Source organism: Ascaphus truei, chromosome 3 (assembly GCF_040206685.1).
Source record: "Ascaphus truei isolate aAscTru1 chromosome 3, aAscTru1.hap1, whole genome shotgun sequence".
NCBI classification, from domain to species: Eukaryota; Metazoa; Chordata; class Amphibia; order Anura; family Ascaphidae; genus Ascaphus; species Ascaphus truei.
This window is the reverse complement of record NC_134485.1, coordinates 163,839,051-163,858,726: the sequence shown is the minus strand read 5'-3', so window position 1 is coordinate 163,858,726 and position 19,676 is coordinate 163,839,051. Positions and strand designations below refer to the sequence as shown.

Below are 19,676 nucleotides of genomic sequence, written 5' to 3'. Positions count from 1 at the left end.
TGCTTGTAATCTTTGCCATCCCGTGATAATGTACATTTTGATATTGTTAAATATCAATTCAATAAAATAGCAATTCAAAAGTGCACTGCGAAGGTTCTTGTTTTGTATATTAAGTGTTATTGCCCTGGTCCCGAGTACACAATACCAAGTGTATAGATTTACATGCTTTTATTGGTGGCTGATTGAGAATAAAAATTTGCAGGACTGTTTTCGTGAAATTGAGAATTGCAATGCAAAAGGCGCACCCATCGACAAGGCAAAACTAGAATACAAAATAAAAAATAACCCCACACGAACACATTTTCTAGAAGTACACAACCAGAGCAATTTAGACATGGCCAAAGTCTTTTTTCAACATGCAATATTTTTAAAACATTAAATCAACCAATGCAGATTACCCTTTGCCCTGAATGGTATAGATTTTTAGTATGGTCTTGCTAATAAATACAGGACCTAAATTGGCAATACTTCATAAGAATCTTTCCATGATTTGAGGCAAAATTAACAAAATTCCACCGCAAACAGATTTTATTGACACACGTCTGAATACCTTTGGACAAAAAGTGCAACAATAAAATTCTAGTTTGCCATTTGATGCTAGATAAATACTCCCAAGAACGATACAAAATATTGGCATATTTAACTTGGGCACCGGCAGTCATGTTTCTAACAAAATTAACTATACTTGGCTCTTTTCCTTTATGGAACATTAAGGACCGCATTCAAAGATCCTCATGACAAAGATATTGCTGGGGAATTTATAAAACTGAGCAACCTGTACAGAGTCTGCTACTTGTTTTTCAGTTTGTCCAAACGCATGGATTTAGAAAAAGCTCAAGGAAGACCAGTACACCATTTTGCAGTTCAACTTTTATTTTAATAAAATCAATAATGCACAGCACATGCAGTGCTAAGCATCTAAACTAGTACAATAAGCAATTACTAAACTAGAGTGACTTGAGGGTCAATCTTAACCTTTAGCAAGTTTGAATCCATTCTTTGCATATAATTTTTGAAACCTTATTGTTAACAGAATGTATTGCTGCCAATATTACTTGCTAAAATGTAATCATTGAAGACACAAGTCACTGATTATACCAATATGACAAAGAACCACATGTTTGAGGATTGCAATGTGCCAGACATTCACTGAACAAAAAAACAACCACACAACTAAGTAAAACTCACGCAACAAACATCTGAGAATCTGGACACTTCACATCAGTGTTTTGAAGTGTTTCATTAATATCTTAAGACAAGTGTATCAAAACCTTGGCATGTTTAATTTTAAATTGCCAATTTAATTTCAATTACACCAGAAAGTTATGGCTGCACCGCCAATACCGGGTCTGCTTAATTTGACTTAAGAGTTTAATATGACTTAACATTAAAAGCTCACACTACCCCGAAATATATAATTTCACGCATACGTTGACATTCAACATTCAAGTGCCAGTGTTTTTGTACTGTCTTTTGGTCAAGTTTCTTTAAACTTTCAAAGAATCACTTAGGCTTACAAAAATAAATATTTGTCAAAATGTTCAATAAATATTACACAAAACTAGCAGCAAAAAGTATCTAGAAATCCATTGTGTGCAAAATAGTTTCCTTCCCTAGCTATCACTTGTGGTCCCAAATAAGTCTCAATCTTGCCCTACCCTTTACTTAAGCAAGCAGAGTGTTTTGCCATCTCCAAGAGACAAAATAAGATTTGAGGTTAAGGACACGCACACAAGACTTATATAAAAAATTCTCTGAATGTGCAATAAAATAAGTTTTGTATAAAGTTATGGGCAAAATGTACAAGGGCCACCTATATTTTAAATAGCACCATAACAAATGACCTCAATACTGTCAAGTGCACCTACAAAAGTTTGAGCAAGGCACAATACACTTGAAAAATCTATTGCACTTTAGGAAATTTTTTGCCGTTCCTATGCCACCAATTTGTTTTTATTCAACCACATAAATTAAGCAAAATTAAGTGGCAGAGGCATGTTAAAGGTGGGACATTATTCTTTGGCCAGATTTAGCATTAACATACTAAATACAATGGAAACCTATGCAACTAAAACTGACTATACTGCACGCATTAGCAGATTTGACACCATATGCAGGCATGTACATTTTTCCACCACTGATCTTAAGATTTCAATTTACTCTTCTGGAGCCATGTTACAAAGTCTACTGTAAGCCAAGTATGTTTAACCTCTCAACGCAGCTTGAACAGAGTAATGTGAATCTGCATTAAAATAAAGCCTGCTGCATAATTCTTCCTGTTCATACCCTCTTGACCAAAAAACATTAACACTAGCATGCGTTATTAGACCAAAATCAGCCAGGCCCGTCACAGAACCACATACTGCTGTGGTCAGCCATTCTACCATGTTTCACATGACAGGCATTTTTAAATTTAAAGATGATTCCTCCTAAAGACTATTACAAGTTTCAGATCTTTTACCGTTCCCTGTAATGTTTGGCCCATATTTGGCTAGCTCACAAGTTAAGATCTGCCTAAACATTGTTAAATTAATTGCTGTATTCACTTGCATTCTCTGAAAACAGTGCTTAACACGTATGAATATGTCCATACATCTTTGTGACTGGAATGGCTTATTAAAGAGACTTCAGGTTCTAAGTACCTTTCCAGGATAGAGTGAGCAAATCAGAACTTTTAACTTAGTACAGTTTGCCACATTAGAAACTATTCCTTCTGATATGCTTAGAGATGTTCTGCCGGAGTGGCAAATTAACAGAAGCCCTAATGCAGACTTACTGCACAAGTTTTTCCTTGTAATAATGCATGGATGAAACGATTCCTGTTTCAAGTTGTATCACACCTGTGTGCCAAGGTTTGATTTCGCTCAAGTTCAATAAATTTATTTTGTCATAACAATTTATATCTTGAGCAATACTGAGCCAACAGGACATTAAAATAAAAAGTTGTCTAAAGTTAAAGGCACAGTACATTAACAAACAAATTATCCTCAGTCAAAATAAATGCAGTTGTTGGGAAGGGGATGGATCTGGGAGTTAATCCAAAACTACAGCAATGAAATCTTCAACACCTTCAGAGTAGGGCTTGTTCCTATTGTTTGTTTTCTTCATGGCCCAGAGTGCCCTTGAAAAAAAAAAATTCAGTGGAGAATCACAGCTGGTAATGTACAAGTTCTTGAAGCTACACAAGGTATAGTCTGGCTAAGTTACATGTGGTTTCCATATTAGCTTGTTTGGTTGTCATTTATGCAGCAGACCGATTTAGTTGCCCCACCAATCAACTTGGGAGCTGCCACCGCCGCCGCCGCCACCACCACCACCACCATAGTTTCCTCCATATCCATCGCTGTTATAGAAGCCACCATATCCACCTGTGAGCAGAAGTACACAGCAATCAATACAATGTCAAACAATTAAGCTCAATAAACATGAGCACGTGGGAAAAGTTTGTACCTCCTCCAAACCCCCTGCTACCTCCGCCACTGCTCCGGCCTCCACGACTGCTCCCAAATCCGCTGCTGCTACTAGCACCGCTACTCTGTCGATAGTCTTTGGCGCCAAATCCTCCACTGAATCGGCTAAAAAAATACAAGTTGTTTTGGTCATAACATATCTAACCCAAAAAATAAAGTTAGGATTTGAGGAAATGCCCTGTTACTTAGGTTAGTTGGATCAAAATGCATTTGGATACATAAACAAATATTTTCTTTAATGCCCTATAAAGCAATTTATGTAGACAAATGTTAAGCTGTCCAATATAACATTAAGCAAATAAAAAAAAAAAAAGTTAACGGAAATCATGTTTACAGTATACTGAATCCCATTTAAGGTAGCGTGCTACAGGAGATTCAAAGATGTATAAATAATGAGTTCAGATAACAAAATGCACTTGGCTGAACCCCTACCTCTTTGATCGGCCTCCACGAGTGGTACACTTGTGTTGCTGTTCATAAGCCATGTTCTCCAACCAAGATGGCACCTCTTGTTTTGCTTCCACAAGAAGATCCAGCAAATCCTTTGTTATGTTTATGTTCTTCTCATTAAAAAAGGAAGTTGCAAGACCTTAAAAAAAGAAAAAAATAATCCTCATTAAGACTATAAAGAGTAACCCATTTGATACAGCTTCCATAACCCTTCACATGGGTGACTCCTCTTGTAGCACAAGAGTGGGCAACATCTCCACAACAAAAGGTTTAGATTGATATTGGTCCTCAAAATGTAAGTGAGCATATTGTTCAATGTTGCCCATTTGAAACGGAAATGTGAAGGTGGCTTTACTGTAGATATAAATCTGTAAACCTTTTACTTGAGTAACTAGACCATAAGTGAATGCATGCTACAAACGTCAATGACATATATCTGAGAGCTCCAAGTAATTTACAATCAATTCTAAAGACTGCTTAGGTAGTTTACTGTAAAAAGGGATTTACTATAACTTTAAGCACCTTTAAAAACTCCAAATACAGGAACTCTTAACGTGTGGCATTTTGCAGAATTAGCCTTCAAGATGCATTTAAAAAAAATGTACTGAGAATTGCCTTCAAATCTGTATTGCAGGTGTACACCAATTGAATAAATACTAAACTTATGCTAATTACATATTTTATTATAGAATTGTGAAAAGAAAACAGTTGCAATCTTAATGCTTGACGGCAAATTAAAGCTCAGTGCCACAGCTGCTCTGGCACAGAGATCACATGTCCACTCTGGAGCGATCAGGACATCTGATGGCTTGGAATGGAAGAGCAGGAGTCGAATCCTCTTCGGTTACTCTGCTGGTGATACCACACCAGCACTCATTAGGAGCACAGAATGTGAACTTCCTAGATTAGTAGAAGGGGGAGGGGGGGGGGGGGGGAGAGGGCACACTGTGCAGTGGTCAGACCCCATTTGGTGGCTTGGTCACAGGCCAAGAAAAGGGCGAAATAAGACTAGTGTAAAGGCAGCCAATGTGGATTGAAATGTGCAGGTTGTGCAGTAAGGCAAGGCAAATACTTACCAAGATTACCAACACGACCTGTACGACCAATGCGATGTACATATTCTTCAATGTCACTTGGTAAGTCAAAGTTTATGACATGTTTGACGTTTGAAATATCAAGTCCTCTAGCTGCAACCTACATAAGAAAACCAATGTTATGGTAGCCAATCCATTAATATTACAACAGGATTAGAAATTAGGCTATAAACTAAAATTCTGGGCATTATTGAAATCTGGTCAAAAATCCAGGCATTGACCAGTTTCCATTTCTAGTCAGTGGTCATGTGTCATCTAACAAGTGCAGCTCAGAGAGGGGAAGGGATACAATGGGGATGGATACAATAGCAGGTACCAGTGTATGAAAGCTCTGTACAGGAGACAGAGGATAAAGTAAAGCACACCTATATAGGGTGTTGGCTGCAAAGTATTTACAATTTTATTTTTAATCAAAAAGTACAGATATGGCACAAAGTTTAAAGAAAAGAGTTCAAGAAAATGGGACAGTAAGGCCCTGTTATTCAGGGATTATTGCTTAATTGTATGCTACTTACAGCAGTAGCTACTAGGATTGGGCATTTTCCTGAACGGAACTGGTGAAGTGCTTCTTCTCTGTCCCTTTGAGACCGGTCTCCATGAATACTTGTGCAAGCATAGCCTTCATGATACAGAAAGTCTTCAAGAGAATCAGCACCCTTTTTAGTCTCCACAAAGACCAGGGTTAATGAATCTTTCCCTAAAGAGATAAACAGTATAGGTACTTTCAAACCATGTAAAAACTAACCTGTTTAACAGAGTAGTAGCATTAGAGCCAGAGTTTAAAAAGCAGACTACAGGCCTTGGAATGACAATTTACCTGTTGCATTAAGAAGATCCAGCAAAAATGAGCGCTTGTCCATCTCCTCAACCCAAACCACTTTTTGCGTGATATTTTCAGAAGTGGAACCAACTCTGCCTACTGCCAAGAAAATGTATTCATCCAAGAAATCACGAGCCAGTATCTAAAAAATTAAAGAAATAACGTTACCAAGCTTTTATTGACATACCAGAAACTAGCTTGGGTGCTATATTCAATACTGGTCCAGTTCAATTCCTTGTACCTGAATCTCCTTGGGGAAAGTAGCACTAAACATCATAGTCTGTCGCACACCCTTTGGTGGCATGGTGTCTTGTTCAACAATGCGACGAATTTGAGGTTCGAACCCCATGTCAAGCATTCTATCTGCTTCATCGAGCACCAAATATCTGTAACAAAAAGTTCACTTAACTAAAAAAAACTCATTAAGAGGTTAAAAAAAAAAAAAAATGTTATTGGCAAAATATACAAGCACATAGAAAATGTTAATTTTAGTAAAGCATTATATTACCTACAGTGCAGTAATAAGCACAAGATTGTTTAAGTGAAACAGTAGAAACTCACTGCCAGCAAACAGTCCTTTGGCAAGTCCCATTGTACAGATAAAGTAAAGAATACTTGTACCATCAGCAATGACATGCTCTATTAAACAAACATTCAAGATTCCTATACCACTTGTTCCTACAATACACTGGATCACTTTCAAGAATTTTACATTCTACACATAAATGTTTTACATTTTACATACTTGCAGTACTCCAAGCCAATCTTTCCACGTTCCATCATGTCAACAAGACGTCCTGGAGTTGCAACAAGCAAGTGACAGCCGCGTTCTAAATCACGAATCTGCTGGCCAATGTCAGCTCCACCGTACACAACACATGGGCGAACTTTGGATCTGTATGCAAACTGCATGAGGGAGTTTAAAAAAAAAAAAAAGTTAAAATCCTAGTATACACTAAATTACTATGGTTATAATTCTTTAAAATGAATACTGCACCTTTCTGGCCTCTTCATAGATCTGTACTGCCAGCTCTCTAGTTGGAGCCAAAACAAGGGAAAGTGGAAACTGCTTGCGCCTACCATATCTTCCATTGTCCTGTAGGACAAAGTGTTATGAATCCATTAGGAAACAAGTTTAACAATATTAACATGTAACTTACAATTTTGATAACCATATTGTACAATCAAATGCTGCAATCTGCCATGCACGGGCTACTCTAATAAAAAAAATTTGTAACATTTACAACAGCGTTAAAAAAATTAAGCAGGTTAATTTTGGAACGCGTCAATTGAGACTACAAAGTGAAATACTAAAACGAACCAAATATGTCTTATCAAGGGCCTTTGCAACTCGTTTTTGTAGGAAATTGAGGTGAAGTAACCTCAAACTGTAAAAACAGTCAAGTTGTGTGATACCTTTGAGCTCTTCCCTGCTTCGCCAGGACCATCTGCATAGATCTGACTTAAAATGGGCAGTAGAAATGCTGCAGTTTTACCAGAACCTGTGAACACAGATAAGACACAAATATAAAAATATGAACAATTAAACTTTACCAACATTGTAGAGTTTATTTTTTTAAATGGTAAATGTCTGAAGTGGCTCAACTATAGAAAATGTTTATGGCAAAACAAGTTATACCTGTATCACAATCTGCTAGTTACAATTTAAGCCTTGACTATTGCATAAACATTCATCAAGTAGCACTAATACATTTAAGAAAGGTTAGCACTGCAACTATTGAAAGGTTGTGATTACTTTATGCTAGACAGTAAAATGGAACTAGTCCCAAATATCGGGGCTCAGTAAATAGATGGACAGTGATGTATGGAAAGTTCTGATATGAATAATCACGAGATGGGATAGAGCTCTGATTAAAGCTTAGTGAGACTCATAAGACCGGTGCATACATCTCCTGTATAAATGGAAAGTGCTCCGCTCTGGATCTCTGGACCGTCTTCGCTTACTTTATGCTAGAACAGAACCCATCGCTATATTTTCAAAACCCACTTTACTTACTGTGTGTATATCTTCTAAACAGATGTTTAAACCAATATAACATTGGGTTGATAGCTTCTATGTAGATGTGAAGTAGTTTACCTGTCTGAGCACAAGCCATCAAGTCTCTCTTCCCTATAATGATGGGAATTGCATATTTCTGAACAGGGGTTGGTCGAGTGTAACTAGTCAGTGAAATGTTTCCCATAATGATCTCCCCCATGTTGACATCCTGGAACTGGAGTAAAAATTCAAATAGTTAGATATAACCATAAAACTGTTATTAGCTTCAATACTTCTAAGGAAATTTAAAACTGCTCAGTTAACAAAAATGCATTGAGCAGTCAGTAAGCAGATTTGTGTTCTTATTAAGATCCAGCTTAGTTTCTAAACCTGGGGGGCTGGACACACTAATGGGTCCAGGAGATTTAGACGGAGTAACTTTAACAGGAGGGACAGTGGGGGACAAAAGTGGCAAAGAAAAGAGCAAGACCGAGACAAATGGACAGGGTTAGAAAGTAATGCATAGGAAAAATGGCAGCATTACTGAGACAATAAGCAAGATGTACTCCCCTATGTACATCAGTCTCATTGGATTTTGGGGGGTTTCAATGTAAACCTTTGCCAAACACAAAACTAGAGGGACTAAGGGCTCCTGGGGATGCCAGTTTTTAAAAAGCAGTGGTTCCCAAACCAAGATTTGCTAAAGTCATGGAGAGCAACGGTGTTAATACTTATTACAACTATAAAGAGCATTATTCAAGACTGAGAACATACAATTTCAATGTGAGGAGGGCAATTGTTGCCTGTTGCTTCGACGGGAATGTCATCATATTTCTCAAAGTTAATGCCAGTGTTGCCTCCAGCGAAAAGCTCTCTAAAAGAAAATACGTTTTTTTAGCTGTGCTCCTCAAACAGAAATCACTAACAATAAGGTTGAATAAAAATAAGGCTTTATGTTGAAATAAGGCTACCCATGTTAAAGTAAACCAAGCCTATAAAGATTAATATATACTGATGCAAAGAACAGTTATCATGCATGGATACGTACTGTTCAACACGATCGTTTGCAGCAAGAGGTTTTGACCAGTCGTCGTCCGTTCGCTCATCTGACCAACGGCTGTTCCCACGGTCAAATCTAGTAAAGCTACTGCGGTCGCCACGACTGCCTGCACCATCAAAACCATCTGTACGACGATCATCAGTACTAAACACAAAACTCAAGTCAGAATTCAAGTCATGACTATACCAACGTTTGACTACATGGAAGATTCTTTGCATATATACTAGCAGTTAATCTAACAATATTGTCTTAATTCATTACATGTTTGTTGAAACATGGCTTGTATCTAAAATACCAGAATCAGGAAGCCAGAACAAAGTTTATAAACGGCTGAGACAAACATTTAAGAGTTGTAGCAGATTTCGAAGACAGCCTGCTTACATGGATATATATTAAACCGCTTTGCATTGCCAGCCAACCCTTGGTAGAGAGTTCTTACCTGACGTAACTCAAGTTGTTTACCAGTTTAGGCAGTGGTGGCCATGGTGTGAGCAGCACACGACTACCTTCAGGTTTATTTGCAGAGAAAGGGGATTTCACCTTACTTATGTGCACAAAACACAATGGGTTTAACAACCGAATAAATATATAGCATTCCCAAACAGCATACCCTAATCAAACGGAGAATGCACGGTACTTAAACATTTTGTTCTGTTAATGGAGTAAAGTGATTTTAAAGTAAAAAATAAATAAACATATGGCCCAATGAAACCCCCACTACAACTACCTGAAAACAAAATTGCAGGGAACAAAGCCAAAAGGTCTCAACAGAAGACATCTAAAATCTGGTGTAGAAGCAGTTTTATACATGCATCCATTGTTTGGATTATATAGGAAGGGTCGTGAAAATCGGTGCAGCTGCCTTGGAAATCATTACTTACTGTTATTCAATTTTGTGCCTTACTATTTCATAGTCCTCTGCAGCCACTGACACCCATACAAGATCTACCTATTGCAGGCTATTGGGAGTCCACAGAGAGTGGTCATTAAGGAACAGAGCGGCACTATTTATCACATTGTGGATTATGGAGTTCTAGCTGTATTATGCTGTTTTGATTGGAAAGACGTTATGCTTTAAAGGCTACAATTGCATTTTCATTACGTGGACTTTCCCTGTGAGCATTGCTATTTCTCTTGTTAGGATTATCTAGACTCTTAAACTGACCAGACAGACAAAAATAAAATCACCTTCTAGATCCATTTCCTCTGTCACTACGGGAACCAAAACTGCTGTATGCATCTTTGTCTTTTCCTGAATTCCACCCCGAGTTGTCAGTAAACCCTATGAAAATAATCGTTATGAGAGCTAGAATGTGATAAGTCATGAAAGCATTGTTTTTATAAAGCTAGTAAGATATGCTTGGCTACTTTAATATATTGCTGGATTATCAAGCAGATACTTGTCAAGACTCCAGATGAAAACATTTTATTGTAATGCAACTTTCCTGGAAGCGGTGATCAGTTAGAGCCTAAATATCAACTGAAGGGCAGATCCCTAAACTATATACTTTAGACCTTGTAAAGTTCAAATTCCAGAATTTGACCTAAACGTCATAAAGAATGTATCAAATGTTCATTAAACGTAACCATGTTTGAACGACATATGCAGCTGCAATGTCATTAGAAAGCAAAATATTTATCTTTTGATATGATTAGAAAAAGGGTGGGATAAGGGCAGAACAAACACTTAATTGACAAATCCCATCCAGGGACCCAACACTGGTAAGTGCAGAGGAGTAGGGAGGGGGAGACCAACAAGAACTGCACAGGAAAATAGTATCACATTAAAAGTAGCAGCTAGGGGAAATAAGCATCTTTGGTTTACAATATTTATAAGTCAATTTCAAGGAATGTCAGCAACATTAATCCAGTCACTGATTCACTGCACCTTTATTAGTCAAATATTCGAGAAATTAGTAATCAACTTGTGACCGATGACTGGGAAAACTTGTCCATACCTCCAGTGCGACCAGAACCTCTGGCTCCAAAGCCACTACGATCACAACCATTCATGCGACTGTCATCCTGAGAGCCATTTGTGTAGCCATTACCACCACGACCAGAGTCCCAATTGGAATCTGTAACAAGTGGCAAGTTTAAATGGGGGGAGGAGGGGGTTGGAATGAGGAGGAGACATAGCAACCGTAACACAAGTTCAATATCCATACACCATTTAAAAACAAATCAGGCTACAAAAGCAAGCGAACAAAATTACAAGTTTAATGCATGTTACATGCACTTTAATTACTCATAACTGCCACCCGATTCTTGCAAGAGAAACCAGTTAGGCAAGTTGTACTTTAATTTCAATGGACATAACACGAGTATAGCAAAGCCAATCAGAAATACCAAGCTTTACAGAATGCCATAAGGTAGTCAAGCTCTAAAAATCAGTATGCCTACAATATAATTGATGCAACCAACCTGTCTGAAGAAACAAACCAAGCAGCCGTGGCCTACAAAATTTGAAAATTTCCGTTTCCTTTTTTAAACGCAGGCCATGAATCTACACTAATGTATTAAGTTTAAGAAGTTAGATTATTCATAGAATACAAACACATTTATTGATTTATCTGAAAATTAGAAATGCAAGGTGGTCTAAAAAGAGTTTGTATTCAGTTAGAAATTGCTTATATAAAAACTATTTAATTCCACTGCAATGTACAAGCAGCTCAACAGCTAGCTTATTCAGGACAAGCTATTGTGCAGCCAACACAGCAAGACAGGTAACCATACCATTTCTTTGGGACCACCAGTCACCGTAGCCCTTACACACATCTACAGCTGGGTACTGACACCTTTGATAACCTACATGACAATATATCTTTCAATTCACAGTTCTGATGTCTGCTGTAAAATTGACTTTTTAGCTTTGTCTAATGTGACTAAAACAGAGCTGAAGACAAAACAGGTTTAGCCGAGTTTACCCAAGCCACATCTGAGAATGTATGCTGAGCAGCAGGTGCATACAGCGACTGTGGTGGTGGTGTGTGGGGGTGAATGTATAAATATATACATATACAGACGTGTATATATGAATTTTCACACAGTAGACCTATACAGCATGTTGAACTCAGGGCCGTTAAAAAGACAAAAGGCAAAGTAAACTAAATTAGACCAGTACAAATACCTACCCTGCTTTGAAGCCTCTTTGTTTCTTAAGTGAGGAGGAATGTAGCGCCCTTCTAGATATAAAAAAAAGCCAATTAGTGCACATAAAAGTGTAACAAGTCAGTTTAACACTGAGCTGGATAAGCAGGACAAACTCAAGAAAGCCCACATTCTGGCTAGTAAATTACAACCAGATATTCTATTTAGTGCTTTTCCTGGTAATGTACAGGTTAATAAAAGCTTCAATCAGACTTAGAACTATGCAACTAATTTTGACAGATTTATTATAAATCATTCTTCCTGGTATTGCACAGGTTATTAAGAAATTATATTAGTGTTAGGTACCCTTGAGATGTGGTCTGCCGTGTAGTGGCCCAGGGGCTTACAACACTTTGGCCAAAATGTTAAACTAAAAGACCATTTTATTCAAAAGATATCTACACATATATATTTAGGCACTGTACAGTGTATAAGTTTCATTGGATGTGCACTGAGCTCTGTCTGTTTCATGTTCTGTCTCTGGTTTTAAATATATATTGCCATGCTCAGTAGCACTCCTGACATATGCATTATATATACATATACACATACACATGTTGTAGTTATATTGGGGGTTCAATATAAGCTTGTAGTGTTCTGTATGTTTTACTATTCTAGTTAGGGCATCGGAATAGAAAATAAGCAAATCATGAAATTTCAACTTTAGCAACTACCGTTTTAGATAAGCCAGTGGTTACTCAACTAAACAAAAAGATGAATGACCAGCCTGCGTTATTTTACTACTTACTGGTTCCTGCACCACCACTTTGAGCGTCAACAGAGTTCAAGTCTAGGCCAGCAAACTGCAAAGAAAATAGAATGTTTAATGGCAATGTCAATTCCCCTCCCCAGAAGTTGATCCATATTGCTCACAGCTGCATAGACTTGACCAAATACGAGTTTGGTAATTAGATATATTTAAAAAAGTGCTCCCAGACATTGCATGAAGTGCAGGCGCTCTTCTAAAATGGACATCCTATTGTTTGAACTGAGCATCGTGACAGTCACGGGTGCCACGTGAAAAAAGTCAGCTATATGCTCATCCTAAACTAGAGCAAATTATGCCAATTGTTCCGACTCATTGCTGCCACTTCACTAGGATGTGACTGCACCGTGATGGAAGGACAAGAATTCTTGTGCTGTGTAAGTATTTAACCATCTACACTGCATTACAAATGGACTACAGTACAAAGCACAGCACATGCAAGTGTAAATCCGACCTCTACTGGCTATGCTTGATACTGCAGATAAAGATACTGTACAAGCAAGGGACATTACGAAATGCAAAATGGAGGCAAGGCAACAAAAGATGTTGTTGTCTTGTCAGTACCCATAGAAACTCCATGTGAAGCATTCCCCTACATAAGTGAAAATATATCCTGTAGGATTAAACGCAACAAGTTGTAGCAAATGTAAGGTTATTTAATTTGAAGCCATTGACTGACAAATTCAATATTTAAATAATTCAATATTTCAATTGATTCAATATTTAAATAAATAAAATGGACAAGATGAAAGGAATGGTGGCCCTTTAGAGTTCAAGTGGCTATTAGTGTTCCAAGTGTGATCGTACTAGGGGGTTAAGAGTAGCAATACTATTGTCAACCGCTTTTGTAGACACGTCAGTTTTAAAAATTTGAAACATTTCTTTTTTTCTTTGTAAGCCAAATATTGTATACATATTAAATATGTTGAGAATTTTTCAAAGTTAAACATTTTTAAATATATTTTTCCCCCTGTACAGTAGCATCATTTATAAAGCAACTTCAAAACACAATAAATTAACTGGTATTTTTAGATCCACCATTGCATTGCATTAATCAATAGCACACAATATACTATACTAGTTAGTGGATAGTTGTTTATTCATTAACAAATAACGGCCCAAGTCTAAAAACACCACAACAGGTTTAAAAGTAGACACAGACATTTGACCTGCTTAAAATGAATAAACACACAAGTCAATATCCAACTTGGATATTCGATTTGCAAGAAACTTTACACAAGACAATTCCAGAAAATATATTGGCATGCAAGTTAATTATTTTAAGGTATGAAGATTGTTAAATGCAATCATGTTCTGCAGTCACAATAATGCATTAGAAATTATTAAACACCAAATCAATTGGGTGAGGGGTAGTCGGCATCCCTCCAACCATCATTTTAGAGCAAACATTGGGAAAGACCTTCTGGACCACACAATGGACCGATATCTTCCTCCAGAAGAAAACATGTCCCATGGAAGCATCAAGTTTACAATTTACCCAAAGAAACATTGGCAGATTTATTAAAAGTTTTATGTAAACACCTGAATCCAATGCAAGCACACTTCTATGAAAGGCCAACTTTTGATATCTACAAGATCTAAATTTTAAAATAGTTCAGGTAAATTGTGATTGTGCGCCTTTTGCCAAAGTTCAGCTTTTGAGCTTCAATTTGTATTTCTAGTAAACTTATGGTCAGAAACCATATGCAACAATGTATGGTTTGATATGATGTACAATTGCAGATAGATATATATATAAAATGTGAATGTCCAAATGATATGCCCCAGCACTACTATTCAGGTTACATTTTCTGTAAAACCATTGAGAAACCACCACAACGTGGGAGGTTACATTTATGTAAATGAAACTGGATAGCTGTCAAGCTATGACTGTCAAATAGCATTAAAAGGACAAAGTACGTCCCAAGAAAACTGATCTGTGCTTGTAAACACCTTTATGGAAAGAAATGCACAAGGACATTTGAAGTCCACCCAAACTAGAAGCAGCAAAGAGCCCGAGATCAAGAAGTTGCTGATTTAATTAAGACTACAAATCCATGAGTGGCTTGCCAAATATAAATCTGCAGTGATAAAGAAACCCTACCAATTATTCTGAAAAACACGCCGTCTATTAACCAAACATGGCTACTTAAAGGGGTGAGGACACGGAGACCCGCGTGCTTTGAGACAAGGACCTTCTTGCAATCTATTGTGTAAAAACATCCAGTATTGCACCACTAAACCGGCAAGAGGACATGACCAGAGGAAGAAACTCCCATCAACGTTTAAAACTCCTTCCACAGTCGTAAATGAAACAGAAGACAATGTGCCGCATTACCTCCATCATACTCTGCCTAGCAGAGAAGAAACCACAAGGCTTCAGATCACCTATCCCTGACCAAATGCACAAAGGGGAAACTAATACTCTTCGCATCGTCTGCTACGGGGAGACCCATGAGCCAAAGTCTAACAATAGATGACTATCCGGTACCCTGTCAAAGATAAATTTAACAGTTTTGGATTCAAACTCAGTCGTGGAAGGCAACACTAGAACAGATCATGCACACAAACATTTCCCTTAACCATAACAAGACACATATGGGGATTCTCATAAGTGCACAAGAGTTAGAACGTGAAATGGAGCAAAAGAACCCGATAATAAAACTAATATCCTATATATGGGGGTGGGGGGTGGGGGGGGAGGTGTAAAGCACAGCTTTGCAGCGTTAAAGCCAGGTAACAATGTCGATCTTTAAAAAAAAAAAAATGTATATATATATATAAATATATATATACACACACACTATGGTGATGCAGCCTCATCACGGGTTGAATTGAAACCAACCCGTTGTGCAAGTGGAAAAATATAGCATCCGGCCTCCTCACAGAAAGCCGGCTGCGTGTCCCTCCCCCTCTTCCCTCACAAAGGCCGCCATTGTGAAGAACCAGCAACCAGGCCCCATACTCCGCTGCCTCATTGCCCCAACCGAGGAAGAGACCGCAAGCACTAATCCGAAAGACACCAAGCCGCTTTACCACCCACCCCCAACATGGACATCACGGCGAGAGTCGGCGATGCGTCACCAACCGGACTTTTAATGAACTCACCCGCGCCCCAATGACGCATCCGGGCCGGCCCCGCGCCAACCGAGATCACACGGAATAAAGAAAGAGAAGGCTTCTGTCTGCACTAGGCCTCATCCAGCTAACGACGATCGAGCTCGCTTTTAGGCCTATTGACAGCGAGAAGGGGGGAGCAGCGCCAAGGGTCGACCGCGTAAAGTAACTGCGCACACAAGACTAGGCCTCCATTGTTTCCCTCGGCCTGCGACGTCCGTTGAACATTCAAACTATAGGATTCGAACCCGCTATGCGACGCAACGGCCCAACCGCCCCAGGATAAGCGACACTCACCTGCTGATCTAGACCGAGGACATTTTCGACGGCCACATGACTCATAACTAAAGGATAAGAAGGCCGGGTTAAATAGTTCAGGAAAAAAGCCGGTTTTATATAATTCGGTTAGGCTGGTTAGAGCTATCAATGCTGCTTTAGTTTGTTTATACTCTTATTATCACAAAGTAAAAAAAAAAGTGCGTGCATATAATGTGCCGCTCGTCCGTCTCCTTGAGATTACGCGCGACGCGAACAGTAAGAGAAGCTGCTCCCAACTGAACGTCCCAGCGAGCCGGGCCGTCCTCTTAAATAGGACGGCGTGGCCGGGACGTCAGCACGCACGTTTGACTTCTTTTGCGGCTGCGCACGGGCCGCGTGCGCGCCGCCGACTCGTGTGCGAGGCGCGTGCCACCTGTCCGCCTTCCCTCTCTGAACACTTCGCTGGCTTGACTGGCACCTGGCGCGCACTCGCTGCCTGGAAGATTCTCGAACGTACAATCGCGAGATCCTTTCCTCCTTGCCCGCCTGGCGGAGGCGGAGCTGTTGCGGTAGGCGGCAGAGACCAGGATGAGCTGTAAATTGTGACGTTATAGTATGACGTCACCTAGGGGATACGCGGTCTGTGGAGTCACGTTGAACATAGACGTGGTTGGTATCCAAAGGAACAAACCTATAGGGCAAGGGAAAAAAGAAAAACCGTAGTGTAATATGTAATGGTTTAGAGAAAATCCTGCTATGATTGTCCACACAGGAAAATACAGCTTAAAGGCAAAAGAGAGGTCAGGTGTCACTTCTGAAGATTTTGCAAAGGCTTTTGACACTGTTGATCATGTTATCTTGCTTAACAAACTCCAGAGCTCTGGAATAGGGAAACATGCTTTAAACTGGTTTCATTCCTACCTATCAGGTAGATCCCAACATGTGTCTATCTCAGACTCTAACTGCAACCCCCTGGATTAGGGTGACCAGATTTTGAAAATGAAAAACCGGGACACACAATTATATTATTATTATTATTTATTTATTTTTTTACTTTAACAGTTTATTTATTGTATTACACTTATACTTTACTACCATTAGTGTGTGTGTGTGTGTGTGTGTGTGTGTGTGTGTGTGTGTGTGTGTGTGTGTGTGTGTGTGTGTGTGTGTGTGTGTGTGTGTGTGTGTGTGTGTGTGTGTGTGTGTGTGTGTGATGACCTCACTAAATCGAATGACTTCTGAACCCCTTAACCAGTGTCTGGATGCCCCCTCTTCACAATTTCTAAAGCAGCAATCCCGCCTGGGATTTTACCTGATCCGCAGTCCCTCAAGGAACTATACTGGAGGGGAGGTGTTCCTTACCTGTCTTCCGATATCTCCCGTGTGAAACTTGAGTCAGATCTGGAAGAAAGCAGCATAGGTTAATTTGGTGTAGGTATACAGCAGTTAAGATAAGACAGAGAGAGTGGGTGACAGACAGACAGACAGTGAGAGAGAGAGAGACACTCAGACTGCCTGACACGTGGGTGGGTGGGTGACACGTTTAACTGACACGTGGGTGTGGGGGTTGGTGTCTGTATACATTCTGTCACTGATACACACAGACACTGGGAGGGGGCAGTCACACACACACTGGGGGGGGGGGGGCAGTCACACACACACACAGAATGGGAGGGGGGCAGACACACACACTGGGAGAGGGGCAGACAGACACACAGACTGGGAGGGGGCAGTCACACATACATGCAGACACAGACTGGGAGGGGGCAGTAACACACAGACGGAAGGGGGGGGCAGTCACACACACTGGGAGGGGGGGCAGTCACATACACACTGGGAGGGGGAGGCAGTCACACACACTGGGAGGGGGGGCAGTCACACACACACACACTGGGAGGGGGGGCAGTCACACACACACACTAGGAGGGGGGCAGTCACACACACACAGTGGGAGGGGGGCCAGTCACACACACACAGTGGGAGGGGGGCCAGTCACACACACTGGGAGGGGGGGCAGTCACACACACACACTGGGAGGGGGGGCAGTCACACACACACTGGGTGGGGGGAAGTCAAACACACACTATGAGGGGGGAAGTCACACACACACACACTGGGAGGGGGGGCAGTCACACACACACTGGGAGGGGGGCAGTCACACACACACTGGGAGGGGGGCAGTCACACACACACACACACTGGGAGGGGGGCAGTCACACACACACTGGGAGGGGGGCAGTCACACACACACTGGGAGGGGGGGCAGTCACACACACTGGGAGGGTGGGCAGTCACACACACACTGGGAGGGGGGCAGTCACACACACACTGGGAGGGGGGCAGTCACACACACACACACAGTGGGAGGGGGACAGTCACACACACACTGGGAGGAGGGCAGTCACACACTGGGAGGGGGGCAGTCACACACACACACACTGGGTGGGGGGCAGTCACACACACACTGGAGGGGGGGCAGTCACACACGGAGGCTGGGAAGTCACACACACACTGGGAGGGGGGGCAGTCACACACACACTGGGAGGGGGGGCAGTCACACACTGGGAGGGGGGGCAGTCACACACACACACTGGAAGGGGGGCAGTCACACACACACACACACTGGGAGGGGGGCAGTCACACACACACTGGGAGGGGGGCAGTCACACACACACAGACTGGGAGGGGGGCAGTCACACACACACAGACTGGGAGGGGGGCAGTCACAAACACACAGACTGGGAGGGGGGCAGTCACACACACACAGACTGGGAGGAGGGCAGTCACACACGCACAGACTGGAAGGGGGGGGCAGTCACACACACACACACACACAGACTGGGAGGGGGCAGTCACACACACACAGACTGGGAGGAGGGCAGTCACACACGCACAGACTGGGAGGGGGGGCAGTCACACACACACTGGGAGGGGGGGCAGTCACACACACACTGGGAGGGGGGGCAGACACACACAGACTGGGAGGGGGGCAGTCACACACACACACACAGACTGGGAGGGGGGCAGTCACACACACACAGACTGGGAGGAGGGCAGTCACACACGCACAGACTGGGAGGGGGGGCAGTAATACACACACAGACTGGGAGGGGGCAGTCACACACACACAGACTGGGAGGGGGGCAGTCACACACACACAGACTGGGAGGAGGGCAGTCACACACACACACAGACTGGGAGGGGGCAGTCACACACACACAGACTGGGAGGGGGCAGTCACAAACACAGACTGGGAGGGGGGGCAGTAATACACACACAGACTGGGAGGGGGGGCAGTCACACACACATAGACTGGGAGGGGGGCAGTCACACACACACAGACTGGGAGAGGTGCAGACACACACACACACAGGCGACATGGGGCTTACCTGTAGTGCCACTGTAGTGAGGCTTTTTTCCAGTCTGCTGGCAGTTTCAGTTGCCAACTGTGAACCTTCCTTCTGGTGAACACACACTTTAACTCACTACATC

At 41.2% G+C, this 19,676-nt stretch overlaps 1 protein-coding gene across 5 annotated transcripts; it reads right to left on the bottom strand.

Annotated features, from left to right (window-relative positions):
- Positions 1–855: 855 nt before the first annotated feature.
- Positions 856–16,500, bottom strand: DDX3X (DEAD-box helicase 3 X-linked). 5 transcript variants are annotated; one of them, XM_075589703.1, is made up of 19 exons: positions 16,224–16,500; positions 12,792–12,846; positions 12,028–12,078; positions 11,630–11,701; positions 10,852–10,971; positions 10,082–10,175; positions 8,882–9,037; positions 8,608–8,707; positions 7,933–8,068; positions 7,251–7,336; positions 6,832–6,930; positions 6,580–6,740; positions 6,076–6,220; positions 5,832–5,976; positions 5,530–5,711; positions 4,997–5,114; positions 3,903–4,059; positions 3,451–3,575; positions 856–3,368 (listed from the first exon to the last, which is right to left on the bottom strand). In XM_075589703.1, the coding sequence occupies exons 1-19, from the start codon at positions 16,266–16,268 to the stop codon at positions 3,259–3,261; spliced, it is 2,157 nt and encodes a 718-aa protein (XP_075445818.1). In that variant the 5' UTR covers positions 16,269–16,500; the 3' UTR covers positions 856–3,258. The 5 variants fall into 5 exon arrangements, with proteins under 5 accessions (XP_075445818.1, XP_075445819.1, XP_075445820.1 ...); XM_075589704.1 differs by having other exon boundaries at positions 3,472–3,575; XM_075589705.1 differs by lacking the exon at positions 11,630–11,701.
- Between the last annotated feature and the right edge of the window lie 3,176 nt (positions 16,501–19,676).

Coding starts and splice junctions, on each gene's coding strand:
- DDX3X (XM_075589703.1), bottom strand. CDS start 16,268: ATGAGTCATGTGGCCGTCGAAAATGTCCTCGGTCTAGATCAGCAG. Junction 8,708..8,881: donor GCAAACGATCGTGTTGAACA/GTACGTATCCAT, acceptor ATTTTCTTTTAG/AGAGCTTTTCGCTGGAGGCA. Junction 6,931..7,250: donor AAGCAGGGAAGAGCTCAAAG/GTATCACACAAC, acceptor TTTGTCCTACAG/GACAATGGAAGATATGGTAG.